This window comes from Coenobita brevimanus, chromosome 109 (assembly GCF_032717465.1).
Source record: "Coenobita brevimanus isolate Jiangsu-jjx chromosome 109, ASM3271746v2, whole genome shotgun sequence".
NCBI classification, from domain to species: Eukaryota; Metazoa; Arthropoda; class Malacostraca; order Decapoda; family Coenobitidae; genus Coenobita; species Coenobita brevimanus.
In genome coordinates, this window is record NC_137062.1 from 26,477,831 (window position 1) to 26,496,228 (window position 18,398).

The 18,398-nt window shown below is 43.2% G+C and overlaps 1 protein-coding gene across 1 annotated transcript in view; it reads right to left on the reverse strand.

Annotated features, from left to right (window-relative positions):
• Nucleotides 1-18,398, reverse strand: part of abo (de-etiolated protein 1 abo) — a 186,722-nt gene that overhangs the window by 68,811 nt on the left and 99,513 nt on the right. The window contains exon 7 of the mRNA XM_080285946.1: nt 735-888. Within this exon, the coding sequence (XP_080142072.1) occupies nt 735-888 (154 nt within the window). The remainder of the gene's footprint in view (nt 1-734; nt 889-18,398) is intronic.

Consider the following 18,398-nt stretch of genomic DNA (forward strand, 5'->3'; position numbering starts at 1 on the left):
TGGGACCTTCATCAACTGAAGGGTCATTTGAAGGCAGCAAGAATACACGGACAAAATATATGTTCAGATGGACAAAATATATGTTCAGATTCACTGCACCTAATAAAGGTCAATTTGCCAGTTTCCCCCAATTAACAAAGCCTGGATTACGAAAGGAATTGTGATACCATATTTTAAAACACATCCCTTACACTGAGGACTGCCTGTACAATGGGAAGAATGGGTAGCAGTTTTTACACAGCAATGGAACTCTAATAAGCAATGCTGTTGTTCTTTAGCTTACCAAAGATTTAGTGGTTAAAATTAAAGTAATTAAAAAAAGTATCTACCAATTTATCTATCTATCTATCTACCTATTCATCAATCATCATCATCTACACTGTCCCATCAGAATTGTAGGGACCCAAGACTTGGTTACTTATTCTAGACAGCACAATGAGTCTGGGGATGTCTACTTGCTTTACTGTTGCCTTCTCCTGATGACATTATTCAGGTTCAGAGAGACTCTTTGAACTGCAGAGGTTAGATACATATCTTATTAATAAACCCCATCAGCACCAGATGCCTTTCCCAAGCCAAGTAAAACTGGTTGCAGCATGAATAAACCAAGAGAGGATATCAGCCCTAGTCAGGGGATTAAGGTGAGTCACCAGTTGCTTATACCTATGTCATGTTATATGAGCAATAAATCCAATGTCACTCCCTGGATGTAAAGCTTTATGGGCCACACCAACCTTAATAAGCAAGTGAATATCATCAAGGAGCTGCATCTTCCACATACGAAGGCGATGGAGGTGGTCGAAGTAGTGGAAAAACTCCCTTAGGGCACGTGGACTGTTCTCCTCCTGACTCGTCGCTGCAGCACTACGGTACAGGAACACCAGCAGTCTGTGTATGTGTAAATGATTTGGGGAAGGTAATAAAGGCAACAGTAAGGTAACAATTGATCTTACTAATGAATTTGTCATTAATTTCAACAGGAAATGAATGTAAATGTGTGTGAATCATCATCATCATCATTATCAACCTGATCTCTTTCTTCAACCTAATGATGGGGTGAGGCAAGGCAGAGAAGGCACAGAAAGCAAATAACATGAAATAGGGAGAACTAGTTCATTCATTCATTCATTTTCATTCATCATCCAATCCTATATTGCCCCATGAGGAGCATAGGAGCCCAGGGCTAGGCAAGTTGGTCCAGACATTTTAAGATGAGAGTGATGAGCTTCACTCATCCCTGAGTGGCATTATGTTAGCAATAAACACCCAACCACTCCTTGGATACAAACCTAAACCAGCTCAATCTGATTGGAGTGCATTAATTACCCACTAAACCACCAGGCGCCAAAATTTGGTTATATGGTTACCACCCAGCATAGTAAATGGTTTCCTGGTGTACAGGAAACCATTTGGCTTGTCACTCAATGTAAAGTCACCCACAGGCAGAAGTAAGAGGAAAGAATGAAGGAAAGACAGAAGTGGGAGCATAAAGCCACCCGTAGGCAGAAGGATGAGGAAAGAATGAAGGAAAGAAAGACAGAAGAGTATGGAAGGAAAGAAAGATGAAGGAGAGGAAAGGGCAGACACCTGAGAGCAGCACTACATCAAGTGAGTGGATGGTGAGTGCCTCCGCCTACTAAGCACAATTAAATAAGGCCCACAGTTATCCACTCACTGTTGAAATCTTTAGATGATTCCCTTCAAAGGCATGACCCCTAAATGCCCCCCCTTCCCTTTTTTTTATTTCCTTACTGGTGCTTATCTGTGACAAAGAATAACTGCAAGTTTGTGAACCTATCTATTAAAATCTGAATTCAACTTTTTAAAGACAAGAAATTAACCTCAAGTCTGCCATTCAACCAATATCCATCAACGTGACCTATGCTTACAGTAACTGCTCATTTATTGCACTCTCACTTAACACAGTGTTCATTATACAGATGCTAATCAACAAAGGAACATCATTCACATACAAAGTTATTGTTCATTATTTGCAGCTAAGATGTGTAGTGATGGGCCAGGGTTGAAGCAATACACACTAGCAATTATTGTACTTCAATATAGCACATTTCACTAATTCTTATGGATTTAAACACTTACCCTTTCATTCAGTCACAACATTTTGATTCTAAAATGCAGCCCTGATTTTTTTTTTTTTTTTTTTTTTTAACTAACCATCCATCCATCATCCAAACTTTTTTTTGCCCTATCAGGAGCGCAGAAGCCCATGGCTAGGCTAATCAGCTTGACATTTGAGGCAAGGGTGATCAGCCTCAGCCCATGAGTGGCAGTATGTGAAAAGTAAACCCAAATCACCCCTCAGATGGAAACCCTTACAGTCTTCAACTGGTTGGAGTGCCTTAGACCACTAAACCACCGACCAACTGGTAATATGGTTACCAACCAAAACAGTAAATCATTTCTTCACTTACGGGAAATCATTTAGCTTGTACTCAGCGCAGAAACACTCAAAGCAGAAGGCAACACTACATTATGTGAGTGGATGATGAGTGCCCCCATCTACCACAAAATACTTTATCTGAGAACACAGTATAGTGGTACTGGAACAAAATCCATGGTTAAAGTGATTTTTACTTCATGCAGCAGGTTTAGATAGCAGAACTATGGCGTGAAGTGAGGAATTACCGTACTTCATTTCACTTATAAAAACTCCAACATGCTTGCATGTGTCAGCCTTGGTCACCTAATGATGGCTCTCAATGCTTCTCGATCTCAGGCAGCAATCCCTATTCAGTCCCTTATCTCCGATGACCTTGTCCCTAGTCTTCTTTGGTCTGCCTTTTGCAACCCTACCCTCGACATTCACATCTCTTACCTTCTGCACCCAGTTGTCATCTTCCATCCTCTTAACATGCCTAAACCACCTCAATTTACCCCTCTTCATCACAATATTACTGCATTCAAGTTCCATCCTTCCTCTAAATCTTCCACTGCAATCCTAACCCACCTAGGCCTCTCATTCAGTGATTTTACCAAACACCTAACTAATCATTATCAATTCTGAATGTCTGAGCCTATGAATATCCTCTACTTTTACTGCCCAGGTCTCACTACTGCACTGTACTGTATTAGACTCCTAATATACTGTACAGTACTGTATGTTGCACACAATGAACCCTCCCACACACTCACAGGACTCTCCAGCAAAATCATCCATTCCCGCCTACATGCTCTTCCCAACACACCAAACGCACAAAATATGCATTATTTTGCTGCCTACCTGTAATACCACTACAACTCTTATGCACCCACTTATAACAAACTGCACAAGCTGGAGTTACTTCCCACACCCTTGTGGCAAACTGTACATGGTCACGCTCCCTCTACTTTGACAGTACTATCACCAGACCTAGATATCATTCCTTTAATTTATGTGCATTTACTCTCGCACCCTTTACTATGTTGGGTAGTAACCACATAACCAAATTTTGGTGCCTGGTGGTTTAGAAGTTCAGTAATAAAAGATAACATTTTAATGGTTAAACAAGAAGTATTTGGGCTTCTATTCTCCTCATGGGGCAACGTAGGATTGGATGATGGATGGATTAAAGAGATGGGAGGAATATATTCATGAGCTTTATGATGATGAGAGAAGAGTCAAACTGAGACTGATGGTGAAATGAGTGGATCAGTCATTTTAAAAGAGGAAATTCAGAAAGCTACGAGAAATATGGGTGAGAATAAAGAAGAAGGAGAGGATGGAGTGGTAGTTCAGATGATGGAGGCAGCTGGAGAATTTGGATTAGAAAAAATAACCACTTTGGCACAGAAAATATGATCATGGATACATCCCAGAAGCAATAAGAGAAAGTGTCTTTGTGCCATATCAAAGAAAAATGGAGCACTGGAATGTGATAAGCATAAAACAATAAGTATAATGAGTCAAATGGGGAAAGTACTGTTAAGAGTGATGGGGAAAGAATAAGACGAAACATAAATAGCTATGTGGCAAAGGAGCGGTATGGATTTCGAAGGAGCAAAGGCACTACAAATACTATTTTTGCATTGTGAATGTTGGGGAAGTGGACTTTCTGACCACTACTTGGTGGTGGCCAGAATTAGAATTCAAGTAAGATGGAGGAATAGAAGAAGGGAAAGACGAGAGGAAGGAGTACTTGCAAGGAGAGTGGAAAGGTTACAAGAGGATGAGAAAAAGGCAGAGTATAAGAGACAAGTGGAGGAACGATTGGGCAAATATGAATTGGAGCAGATGGGAGACGTGGAAGGTGTGTGTAGGATATTTACAGAAGAAATATGTGCAGCATGTGATGTGGTGTGTGGAAGGAAGAGAAGACGGAGGGGGGTACAAGGAACAGTGTGGTGGACTGAAGAGGTGAGACAGGCTGTGGCACAAAAGAAGAAAGCATGCAATGAATGGATGAGAAATAGGGGCGTGGAAGAAGTTGAGAGGCGGAAGAGAGAGTTATATGTAGAAAGAAAGAGAGAGGTGAAAAGATTAGTAAGAGAGAGTAAGAAGAGAGTGGATGAGGAATTTGGAAGGAATTTGAGTTTAAAATGGAGGGACTGTAAGAAAATGTTCCGGAAAGAGGTGAAAAGAGTAAGACAGGGTGGAAGTGAAGTTAGCAGGGGAGTGAAAGATAAAAATGGTAGATTACTAGTGGAGAAGGGAGAAAAAGTGAGCAGATGGAGAGAACACTTTAAGGAATTGTTGAACATAGAGGATGAAAGTAATGCGAGTATAAGTGGCTGGGGAATGGCTGGGAGAAGGAGGGAGGTGAGAAGACAGGAAGAAATCAGTAGGATAGAAGTTGTGGAAGCAATGAAAAAAGTTAAATCAGGGAAAGCCCCAGGAATCGATGGAGTGTGTGGTGAAATGCTAAAGCATGGGGGAGAGATAGTAGTAGAATGGACGTGGAAGATGTGCAGATTGGCCTGGGAGAAAGGTAGAGTCCCGGAGGATTGGAAGTCAGGTATAATAATTCCCTTGTACAAAGGAAAAGGGGAAAAAGAAATGTGTGGTAATCATAGGGGCATTTGTCTTCTTAGTATAATAGGAAAAGTGTATGGTAGGATACTTACTGACAGAGTTAGAGAAAGAACAGAGAAATTAGTTGGAGAAGAACAGGGAGGCTTTAGGAAGGGAAGAGATTGTGTAGATCAAATATTCATTCTTAGATCTTTAGTGGGAAAGTTTCTAGAGAAGGGAAAGAAGTTGTATGCGGCTTTCATGGATTTGGAGAAAGCATATGACAGGGTGGATAGACAAGGATTGTGGAAAGTGTTAAGAATATATGGAGTAGATGGGAAGATGTTGAATGCTGTGAAGAGTATGTACAATGGTGCGAAGGCTGCAGTGCGTGTGGATGGTGAACTAAGTGAATTTTTCTCTCTGAAAGTTGGGTTGAAACAGGGATGTGTCATGTCTCCATGGTTGTTCAATCTGTACAAGGATGGGGTAATAAAAGAGGTACAAGGTAGGGTAGTGGATGCTGGAGTGGCCCTGGTGAGAGAGGATAGTGTTTGGAAACTCCCTGTACTGTTGTTTGCAGATGATACTGTGTTGTTGAGTGAAGACAAAGGGGAGCTGCAAGGCTTGGTGGATGAGTTTGGGAGGGTGTGTAAGAAACAGAATCTAAAGGTGAATGTAGGGAAGAGTAAAGTGATGGTCTTTGAGAGAGGTGAAGTCAGTGAATATACAGCGAGGTTGGATGGTGAGGAATTGGAAAATGTGAGTACGTTTAAGTACTTGGGTAGTGTGATGAGTAAGGATGGAGGTTTGGAGGGTGAAGTGCTTGAAAGGGTACAGCAGGGAAGAAAGGTTGCTGGTTCTTTGAAAGCAGTGATGAGAAACAGGGAAGTGAGCATGGAAGTGAAAAAGTTACTACATGACAGTATTGTGACACCAACTCTAACGTATGGAAGTGAAGCTTGGACGTTATTGGAAGGACACAAGTCAAGAGTGAGAGCAGTGGAAATGAGTTATTTAAGAGGAGCCTGTGGAGTCACATGGAGAGACAGGCTGACGAATGAGGATATAAAGGAGCGTTGTGGTGTGGATGTGGATGTGATACAAAGCGTTATGAGGAACACACTGAGGTGGTTTGGCCATGTGGAGAGGATGGAGGGTGAAAAACTGGCGAAGAGAGTGTGAGTGAGGTGGAGGGGGGAAGAGGGAGGGGGAGGCCGAGGATGAGATGGAGGGATGGGGTGGAGAGGTATATGAGAGAGGGGGGTGTGAGTTGGGAGCAGGGCAGTGAAATGGCGGGGGACAGGGCGACTTGGAGGCGATTTGTTTGTGGCCATCCCAAACAGGATTGAGGCGTCTGGCAATATATAGATAGATAGAATGTTGACAGAAAGATCTCTGGAAGTACAGCAGAATTTATACTTGGGTTTTATGGATTTTGAAAAGGCCTTTGACACCGTGAGGTATGAAGCGATGTTGAAAATGTTGCAAATGGTTGGGATAGATAATAAGGATATAAAAATCACTGTTAACCTGTACTGGAATAAAAAAGCTGCTGCTAGGGTCGGAGAGGAGAAGACAGAGTGGGTGACTATAAAAAGAGATGTAAGACTGGGATGTGTTCTGTCGCCAGACTTGTTTTCATTATATGGACAAGTTGTAATGGATGAACTGAGGGAATTGGAAGGGGTCAAGGTTGGTGGTAAGAACATTAATAATCTGAGGTATGCTGGTGACAAGGTACTGGTAACAGATTCGGAAGAGAAACTGCAAGAACTGGTAGATAGAATAGTGGAAGCATGTCAATACAAAGGGATGAAGATTAACATCAGGAAAAAAAAAAGCCAATGGTACTAACAAAACGGAGAGAAGCGATAAATATCCAACTTAATATCCACGGAAACTATATAGAGCAGTTTTGAATACTTGGGTGCTGTTATATCAGATGACGGAGGAAGTGAGATGGAACTTGTAAGAAGAATTGGTATTGCTAAAGGAGCTTTCGGACGAATGAGAAAAATTTTAACTAACATAACTATGGATATGAGGACATGAGTGAGAGTGTTGAAATGTTTTGTCTGGTCAATGCTATCATATGGGTGTGAAACGTGGAGAGTAAAGAAGAAAATGAAAGAGAGATTACAAGCAGCTGTGGTATGGTTTTTGAGAAGAATGATGCGAATATCATGGATAGAGAAAGCAACAAATGAAGAAGTTCCGAGAAGGGCAGGAGTGGAAAAAGAAATGATGAAGACTATAAGGAAAAGACAGATGGAATTTTGGGGACATGTTATAAGAGTAAAAGAACGTGAAAATGACTGTTTACTTAGAAGAATGGAGGGAAGAAGAGCAAGAGGAAGACAACGAATAAAGTACTGTATATGGATTGTATAAGAAGTGATTTACAAGAATGAATCAGCAATGTGGAGTTAATCAGGATAGTCGAGGATAGAGGAAGCTGGCACTCCATGGCCACTAATGTCACATGACTGGCACTTCAGTAAAGGTAAAAGGTTTAGTGGGTAATTATTACACTCCAATTTAAAAGGTTTAGTGGGTAATTATTGCACTCCAATCTGATTGAGCAAGTCAAGGTTTATGTCCAAGGGATGGTTGGGGTTGATTGCTCATGTAATGCCACTCAGGGATGAGTGAGGCTGGTCACTCTCATCTTAAATGTCGGGACCAACTGCCCAGCCCCGGGCTCCTGCGCTCCTCATGGAGCAGTGTAGGACTGGATGATGGATGGATGGATACTCTCACACCCTTGTACCCCACTCCACCTTTCATCCATCCATCCATCTTCCAATCCTACGTTGCCCCACGAGGAGTGTTGGAGCCCAGGGCTAGGCAAGTTGGTCCTGACATTTAAGATGAGAGTGACTAGCCTCATTCATCTCTGAGAGGCATTACATGAGCAATAAACCCCAACCACCCCTTGGATATAAACCTTCACCGACTCAATCCGACTGGAGAACTGTCCACTTCCTAAATTTTCCCTTTGCCTCCCACTCATTTTCCACAATCAAAACCACGGCATTATCACAAAACATCCTCCATAGGAGTTCAGCTTTGAAATCAGCTTCGAGCTTCAAGCACCAGGATAAACAATAAGAAGCTCAAGATTGACCTCTCAAAGACATCAAACTTGGAAAACTCACCAGATAATCTCCATTCACTTTCACCTGGGTGTGAGCACCTTTGTACACTGCCATAACCACTCTAACCAGCCATTCCTCAATCCCAAGCTTTCTTATTGCCTACTTCACCATCTCCCTAAGAACTCTGTCAAAGACCTTCTCCAAATCAATAAAAGCAAAGTGCAGTTCCCTCCTCTATTCATGAATTTTTCCAGAAGTTGTTGGACAATAAGTTATCGAGTCAATTCTTAACAGAAAAATTTTAAAGCACAACCTTCTTTCTGATCGTCAGTATGGGTTCCGTCAGGGACGCTCCACTGGCGATCTTCTCACCTCCCTTTCAGACTCCTGGTCATCCTCTTTTTGGTACATTGGCGAAAGCTTTGCCATTGCACTTGACATCTCAAAGGCTTTCGATCGAGTCTGGCATAAATCTTTAATTTCCAAACTGCCCTCTTACAGTTTCTATCCTTCTATCTGTGCCTTCATCTCTAGCTTCCTTTCTGGTCATTCTGTAGCCGCTGTTGTAGACGGCCATCATCCTTCTCCTAGATCTATCAACAGTGATGTTCCTCAGGGCTCTGTCCTATCACCAACTCTCTTCCTTTTATTCATCAATGACCTTCTCAGCTGTACATCTAACCCTATCCACTCATACGCTGATGACTCCTCCCTTCACCTTTCCATTCGGTTCCTGCAACGTCCATCTCAACAGTTACTTCAACAAACAAGGGATGAGGCTATGGCACACCTAATGTCGAACTTGGCTCGTATCTCTGACTGGGGTAAAAATAATTTGGTTGTTTTAAATGCATCAAAGACTCAGTTTTTACACCTATCAACCCGTCAAAATCTTCCACTTGTATACCTACTATTGTTTAATAATATTCAGCTTAATCCTGCATCATCCTTGAACATGCTTGGGGTTTCATTTACTCGGGACTTATCTTGGAAAGATCATATTACATCTCATGTAAAATCTGCTTCCAAGAGATTAGGTGTGCTAAGCTGACTCTGCTCCTTCTTTACCCCGGCACATTTGTTAACTCTAAACAGAGGTTTTATCCGCCCCTGTGTGGAGTACAACTCTCATGTGTGGAGAGGCTCCCCACATACAGCTCTTTTCAATAGGGTGGAGTCAAAGGCTTTTTGTCTCATTAACTCTCCTCCTCTTACTGACTCCCTTCAATCTCTGTCTCTTCGTCGCACTGTTGCATCTTTATCTCTTTTCTATCGCTACATCAATGGTCACTGTTCCTTTGAACTGTCTGCATGCATTCCTCCACCTCTACAACAGGTGTGTAGCACCTGTCTAGCAGCAAACTCTCATCCCTTTTCTGTCCAACACTCTAAGGCATGAGTTAACCGTTACTCCCAGTCCTTCATTTATGCAACAGGTCAACTCAGGAACTGTCTCCCTCTGTTTGTATTTCCTGCTTCCTATAATCTACAGTCTTTCAAACGCAGTGTGTCCATGCATCTCGAAATGATCGGATCTTGAATTTGGCTCTCTCTTGTTTTTTGTTTTTCTTTTGGAGGGAACAATAACTGTGGGCTCATGGCCTTTGGTTCCTTCTTCCTCGCATTAAAAAAAAAAAAAAACTACTGCATCATCAGTCCCTTTCCCTGGCATAAACCCAAAATGCATGAAGTTGTTAGACAATAAATATTGCACTGGTGGTCACTTTCCCTGGCATAAACCCAAACTGCATCTCATATACAGGTATATTCATATTTTCCCTTATCATACCTTCCAGGACTATCTCCATTACCTTCATTATCCTGTCCAAAACTTTTATGCCTCAATAATTTCACCTTTCCAGGCAATCAACCTTCCCCTTAAACACATTTAAAATTACAATCACACCCTTCAGCCATTCATCTGGACCAACACATTTATAGTTTATCATATCAGTAACTAAATCCATTCCTGTATCTCCTAACAACCCAGACACACCCGCCACCTTCCCCAGCTGCATTCTGCCTATTGCGCTGCTCACAGTAGCAGCATCAACCAAAGGCATGGGGTCAAACCCTGGATCTGCTGATTCCAAACCTTCCCTGTTCCAGTCAAACTCCTCATTCAGCAAGCGGCTATAATGCTTTTTCTAGGTGTCTTTCATATCCTCACTGTCCATCATTGTCTTTCCTTCATCATTCATCACACACTGCTCACTTGTAATAACCAAATTTTCTCTTTCATTTGTTCTGCCATCTTAACTACCTGATTCTTCCCTTTGGGACTGTTACGTTTATCCAGTAAAAGTCTCTGAGACTCATATTTTGCCCTGTATACTACCTTTTTGGGCCTAAGCTTCTGAGCCACGTATGCCTCTCTGTTACCATCCCTTTTTCAGTCCCAGAAAAGTTTTTTCTCCTTAACTGTGGCTTCTACATCCTCACTCCATCATCATGTTACCTTATGTCTTGGAAGACCCCTTGTCCATCCACACATTGAATTAGTAACTCTCGAGAGATTATGGTATTTTTGAGAGCTCATTAACAATTCTGTCTACAGTTCCCTGTTCAGCCATCACTCAACTCATCTTGCTGTAGAAGGAATGCCTTATTACTTGGTGTTTCAACTTCAGTATTATCCTCCTGGGTGCATAGGTTTTTTTTCTTCACTATACGCTCGTTTGGTACCATGTCACAAATCAGTACAGTACTTTGCTTTGCTGCACAATGTTCACTCCTATAGCTTTCACAACTTACACTAACCTCCTATCAGTCCTCCTGACCAGGAAATTGTTAATCCGGCAGCTAGCTATTAACCCCAGACTCCTGCCCTTCTGCATTCCATGTACCGTATGTGCAGCTCCCATGTACGCCTTCACATCTATGAGCTGCTGCACCCACATAACCATTTAAATCTCCACCCAAAATCTCATCATCCCTCATACCACCAACCATATGTATCAAATCTGCTCAGAATCTGTCCCTTTGTTCATCATCCAAGCCTACCTGTGGAGCATATGCTGATATTACTGCAACCAGGAGTTTTCAAACAATAGTTTCAATGCTAAACTCATTTCATTTACTGTCAACACATTCACAAAACATTCCACTCACTTCCCTATGACAAGCACACCCATGCCACAATATCCATCCACACCTACCTTTCAAAATAATGTATACCATCAATCCTCCCCCACAATCATTTTGGACGATTCTCCTCTAAACCTGACCTCCTGTAAACAGCAGACATCTACCCAGCTCCTGCCTGAGGTCTCCATCACTTCTCCCTCTCTACCCCTCAAGCTAGCCACATTGCAAGATGTCATTCTGAACCCCTTTGGTGGTTTAGTTCCCCAAGGGTTGATTTGTGTTTGGTTTTTATTTCATCATATTGTGGAAAGAAAGGAGAAAATCGACCACAGGCCCCAAGAAGGGAATCAGGGACTTATAAGGGCCAGTGGCTGTGGCAGTGACCTCGGGACACCCTGCCTGGGCAGATATATGGACATCCTCCAAGCGTGTCTTGGCACTGTAATTGCCCTGCCATTAGGCACACAATTACAGGTCAACCTCCTGCAGCAGTATTCCCTAGTTTGGGCCCCTCTTTACAGCACAAGGCAGAAATGGCAGGAAACTGAGTGTAAGTTTGGAAGTCAATTTATCCCATGACTTGACATGCGGCTTTCATGGATTTGGAGAAAGCATATGACAGGGTGGATAGACAAGGATTGTGGAAAGTGTTAAGAATATATGGAGTAGATGGGAAGTTGTTGAATGCTGTGAAGAGTATGTACGATGGTGCAAAGGCTGTAGTGCGTGTGGATGGTGAACTAAGTGAATTTTTCTCTTTGAAAGTTGGGTTGAAACAGGGATGTGTCATGTCTCCATGGTTGTTCAATCTATACATGGATGGGGTAATAAAAGAGGTACAAGGTAGGGTAATGGATGTTGGAGTGGCCCTGGTGAGAGAGGCTAGTGTTTGGAAACTCCCTGTACTGTTGTTTGCAGATGATACTGTGTTGTTGAGTGAAGATGAAGGGGAGCTGCAAGGCTTGGTGGAAGAGTTTGGGAGTGTGTGTAAGAAACGGAATCTAAAGGTGAATGTAGGGAAGAGTAAAGTGATGGTCTTTGAGAGAGGTGAAGTCAGTGAATGGACAGCGAGGTTGGATGGTGAGGAATTGGAAAATGTGAGTATGTTTAAGTACTTGGGTAGTGTGATGAGTAAGGATGGAGGTTTGGAGGGTGAAGTGCTTGAAAGGGTACAGCAGAGAAGAAAGCTTGCTGGTTCTTTGAAAGCAGTGATAAGAAACAGGGAAGTGAGCATAGAAGTGAAAAAGTTACTACATGACAGTATTGTGATACCAACTCTAACGTACGGAAGTGAAGCTTGTACGTTGTTGGAAGGACACAAGTCAAGAGTGAGAGCAGTGGAAATGAGTTATTTAACCCCTTAACCGCGGGGCGTCACTTTCGTGACGCTTGGGAGCAAGGGATCATACCGCGGGGCGTCGCTTTTGTGATTCTGTGTTATTTTGAATTCACCCGGGCTTTCCAGTGGGGGCTTGTATCATCTATCAGTACTGACAATGTCCAACACTAGTCAGCACTCCTAATCTCATCTGTACTCCCATCCATTGTTGACAATTTAGCCATTTCTCCCCGTTCTTGACTCCCCTCCCTACCCCCCCTCCATTACCCTATGCTCTCGCCTGCCCGGCCATGCTACGCTAAGTAAATCTTCCCTGGAATTTTTCACTGATTTCATCCATTGAAATAAGCCCTATGTCGTATTCTTATACCAAATAATATATACAAGCAAGAAATCAGGTAAGTGAGAGTGCCATACACCTGGAATTGGCTAATTATCACCTGACAACACCTCACGTGCACTCGTTCGCTAATTTTCGCTGATTTTTTCCCCTTGAAATATGCCGTATAATCTATTTTCGTAATAAATATACATGTAAGGAGAGAAGGGAGAAGCCTAAATGATATTTACATTAACCTGGAACTACCTAATTTATAATGTATTGTCTAGATTTCCTGCCAATCATATCAGTGCTACACAAAGCTGTTTCAAGATTTAACATTGGTAGCTCTGATTATATATCTCCTAAGTAGGCCTCTAATCTATTTTCGTAATAAATATACATGTAAGGAGGGAAGGGAGAATATTTACATTCACCTGGAACTACCAGATTTATAATGTATTGTCTAGATTTCCTGCCAATCATATCAGTGCTAGACTTAGCTGTTTCAAGAAGTAATATTGGTAACTCTGAATAACCCCTAAAGCAGGCCTCTAGGCTGCCCCTGCGTTATCAGTGTACTCTCATCTTCCGAAGTGAGAGGACGTACGTTTCATCTTGCTGACTTCAAGGCCTTTTTTTTTCACCCCCATGCAAATGGCTCTGTGACCTTTACCCCCTACTAAACCTCGTGTGGAAAGAGGTAAAGGGCTGACAATTGATAAAAGAGTGACTATGATCTTTCTATTGAGTAAAACAGTGCAAGTGGAATTGTAAATAATGTGTAAACAGCAAGTGAAAGTAATGAATGTAAATATACGTGAACAATGGAAAATAGTTTTATAAGTTATTTCAAGTGACAGTGCACAACACAGTGTAAATAAAATAGAAATGTAAATAACGTAAATAAAATAGAGAACGTAAATAGAAATGTAAATGAGTAGTATTATAAGATTACGAGTATATACCCTAGGAGTAATGAAAGTGAAAGTTTCACTCTAGCATGTCTGAATGCTATGAGTTATGAGAGTGAAGATGAAAGTGACATTCACTTTCAATGCCAGTATACAGGACGAGAAAGTGAATGCTACGTATTTTACTGAAAGAAATTGAATCCCTACAGTGACAATAAACTAATACTACTGAAGGAAACTTATGGATAAAGACTGTAGATATATATAAGTGTTATATAGTAATAGAAATATAAAGTGTGAGGGGTTATATGAATAATAAATGACAGGCTACCATGAGCGAACTAGTGCCAGTGCGACGATCAGACGCGCTCGTAATTTCCATTGCTTTCACAGTGTTTTTTTTTTTTTTAGTATGGATCCCAAACTACTTGAAAATTGTAGAATAGTGTTTATAGTGTTTGTATCTGGCTGTGGTAATCATATTACGGGTTGTCGGGAAGTGTAAAGTGGAGACTTCGTTACCCTACTTCAGAGGTCTCCACAAGTCCTACGGTAACCGACAAAGGCTCAACAATCATTCCAGGAGAAAGCTGAAGGTATGTGCCATAAGCATATGTAATTTTATTATTCTAGGACTAATAACTGATTTTTGGCAAATATTTTTTGAGAGTCTGTCGGAGCCCAAATAACCCCGCGGCACACGCAAGTTATTGGTAAACAAGCCCGCGGTGTAGGGGTTAAGAGGAGCCTGTGGAGTCACATGGAGAGACAGGCTGACGAATGAGGATATAAAGGAGCGTTGTGGTGTGGATGGGGATGTGATAGGAAGCGTTATGAGGAACACACTGAGGTGGTTTGGCCATGTGGAGAGGATGGAGGGTGAAAGACTGACGAAGAGAGTGTATGTGAGTGAGGTTGAGGGGGGAAGAGGGAGGGGGAGGCCGAGGATGAGATGGCGGGATGGGGTGGAGATGTATATGAGAGAGGAGGGTGTGAGTTGGGAGCAGGGCGACGTGGAGACATTTGTTTGTGGCCACCCCAAACGGGACTGAGGCATCTGGCAATAGATAGATAGATAGACTTGACATGCACTATAAGCACTGATCCTATGTTAGTTTAACCCGCCCCGTCCCGACGACGTATGGGTATGTCACCACGATTTGCATTTGCCAGTCCCGGCGACGTACCAGTACGTCGTGCAATTGCAATGTGCATAATTTCGACAATTTTCAAATTTCGCGCTTGATTTGCGGTACGTACCCTCGCCTGACCTTCCCCTACCTGCCACCAGGCGGGGACACTCGGCGACCCCGCGCGACCCGTGCTAGCCCGCCACTCGTCCACTCACCTGGTAGCCACGGTCCTGCTCAGACATGGCTAAGAGAGGTCTCTCAGAGAGCGAAATTCAAGTCGCCCTGGACACCTTTACCGGCGACAGTGATTCCCCACTGGATGACGAGGAGATGGACAAAGATTATGTGCAGCCAGAGGAGGAGGAAACCACCGGCAGTGACGAGGAAGTTCCGTCACCAAGGAAGCGGCAGTACGTGACTTACCGTGCTGCTAGAGAGGGGCAGGAGGCAAAGAAGGCACGTGGTATGTCATATCCCTATCCCCAGCGTGCCTTGGAAGCCGAATTCGAGGTTGAGGACGAGGACGAGGACGAGGATGGAGACGTGGGACGTGCTGCCACGTGGTATGGGCGGGAGGTGATTACGCATCGTGGCCCAGAGCGCACACCACGTCGTCTAAGCAGGTATGGGCCTAGCATTCTGTTTGGGGCGATAGGAAGTGAAGTGGAGGGAGTGGGGAGTGAAATGGACATTCCTGGGATTAGGGAAAGTGAGAGTGAGGTGGGTGAGCCATTGCTCTCCCTACGCAGTGTGAGGCGGCAGAGTGGATCACGTGGGCCAGTGCGGGTGCGTTCCTTATCATGTGGGGTTGTGAGGGAGGGGGAAGGTGGGGAGGAACCACTCCAAAGCACGTCTTATGCTCCCCAATATCCCCTAACACGTGGTCGAGCAAGGTTGCGTGAGAGAGCACGTGGTGTGGTAATGGAGGGGGAAGGTGGGGAGGAACCACTCCCCAGCACGTCTTCTGCTCCCCAATATCAAACTATTTCATCCCCACAGCCCCCTAATGTTCCTCAAGGCCGTAAGGGTAAGGGAAAGGGAAAGGATAAAGGCAGAGGAAAGAGGAGTGACAGTGGGGAAGCCCTCCGTACTCCTTCTCCCCAACCTCCCCAACCAGGATCTCCTCCCCACCCAGACGAAGGCGGTGATGGGGACGAGGGATTTGTGTCGTGGGATTGGGAGGATGGGAGTGATTCTTCTCCCCTCATTCACCCCTTCACTGAGCAGGGGCGATCTGGCTGCATTGCACCAGGTATTCACTGTAATTCAAGCAGGTTGGATTTTTTCCACCTGTTTTTCAGTTAGGCCTTCGTTGATCAGATCGTGCTTCAAACAAACCTGTTTGCAAGCGGCCAGCGGCTAGAAAGTGAAAGATTGGGAACAAGGAGTAGGCATTCAATGATTTATGATTACCCTGTCTCCATTCCAGAAATGTTCTTATTTTTTGCCCTTGTCCTTTTGATGGGTATAATAAGAAAAAATAGAATTCCTGCTTACTGGACTAGGGACCCTGTTATGTTTACCCCCATATTTGGTCAAGTGATGAGCCGTAATCGGTTTCAACAAATTCTAAGTCGCCTCCATTTTTATGATGTTAATGACCCTGCAAATGCAAACAACACGGACAAAATGAGGCGAATTAGGCTGGTCTTTGATCACCTCAGGCAAACCTTTTGATCCTCATTCTATCCCTATAGAGATCTCGTCATAGACGAGAGTCTCGTGTTGTGGAGAGGCAATATTTCATTCAGACAGTATATACCCAGCAAAAGGCACCGTTTTGGGTTCAAGATCTTTGTTATGTGTGACTGTAGGACTGGATACGTGCAAGACATAGTCTTGTACACCGGTGCACAGACAGACATAATAGAAGATCGAAGTATAGGACTTTCTGGAGCAGTGGTAAAGACGATGATACAAGACTACCTTCATCGTGGTCACGTTCTCTATCTCGACAACTGGTACACTAGCCCTCTTCTCGCTCGTTATCTTCACAGACATGAAACGGGAGTCTGTGGAACCGTAAAGGTGAACCGGCGTCACATGGTCAAGGTAGGGCGGAAACTTGCAAGGAGTGAGGTTGTCTTCTTCAAAGCAAACAACATCCTTGCAACAATGTGGAACCACAACAGAGAAGTAAGCCTCTTGTCCACGGTTCACCGCCCCTTGATGCACCGTACTGATTCTGTTGATTACCATAGCGAGAGCAGGCGTCGTGTTTGGAAACCTGAATGTGTCATGGACTATAATATAAACACGCGCCTCGTGGACCAGTCAGACTCCATGATATCGACGGTAGAGTGTGCCAGGACCACGATGAAGTGGTATAAAAAACTGTTCTTTCACTTGCTAGATATCACTGCTCTGAATTGCCACCACCTTCACGCCATGACCACAGGAGTTCAGGAAACCTTTGAAGGGTTTGTGAGGGAGCTCACACGAGAAATCTTTGCAAAATATGCTGTTGAAAGGCCCCAACAGCGCCCCCGCACTCCCCCTATTACCCACACTCCCCAGAGAATATCCGCCCGCCATTTCCCCACTCCTATCCCACCCCAGCCCAACAGACCTAGGCCCCAGCGCAGGTGTCACGTGTGCAGTCATTCCCAGGTGAGACTCACGACACAGAGGAAGGACACCCGCTATGAGTGCGTGCAGTGTGACGTGGGTCTGTGTATTCACCCATGTTTTAGTGAATATCACACGTTGCTGCAATTTTAGCATGGTGTGATTGCGAAAGGACGCAGAAATTATGATGTAAATGCGACAGACAGACGCTCTGTCAAAATATCAGTTATGTGGATCGCCAAATATTAGTATAAAGTGCCTACGGGTAGAACATAAGTGCAAACATTGGGTGTAAGTATATAAATCTGCCCTAAGTTGAAACTTACATAGAGAGGGTTGTTTGATGCGATATTCTGTCGCTCAGTGCAATAAATACGGCCCCTTATTATAAATTTTCTATTATGTGACATTCTTACGGGTATAATATAAGTTCAAATTATTGTATATGATGATGAATTTCCTAAGTCAAATATTCATAGCGTGTCTATAAAGATAAGATTTCCTGACGCTTAGTCGAATGAATAAGGCACGTATTAGTCAAAATAAAAGTCAGCAAGTGATAAAGTGAATAATTAGTATATAAGTGTGTGAGTGAATTAGTATATAAGTGTGTGAGTATTATGTATGACGTAACATTCCTTGCGAGGGTATTTTCAGGCGATATTCTCACGCTCACTTGAATAAATAATGGCAGTAAGTATGTACAGTGCATTGGAGGGTGTAAACGTGTGTAATGTAAGTGGGAAAATATAATTGGAGTGAATAAATAAAGTAGATGATGAAACACGAGTGTTTGAGATCGTGGTTGCTACGTGAATAGGCGCTAGCATATCGCTAAATGCCCTCGTAATGAATGAAAATAATTGAAAACCTTCACAGTGGTGGGGGAAAGGTTCTATGTAAATGGGAAAATAATTGGAAAGTGATAAAACAATTTGGTATGTTGAAATACGAGTCATAGCGAGTGCGCTTACTAAGCTGATGTGCGC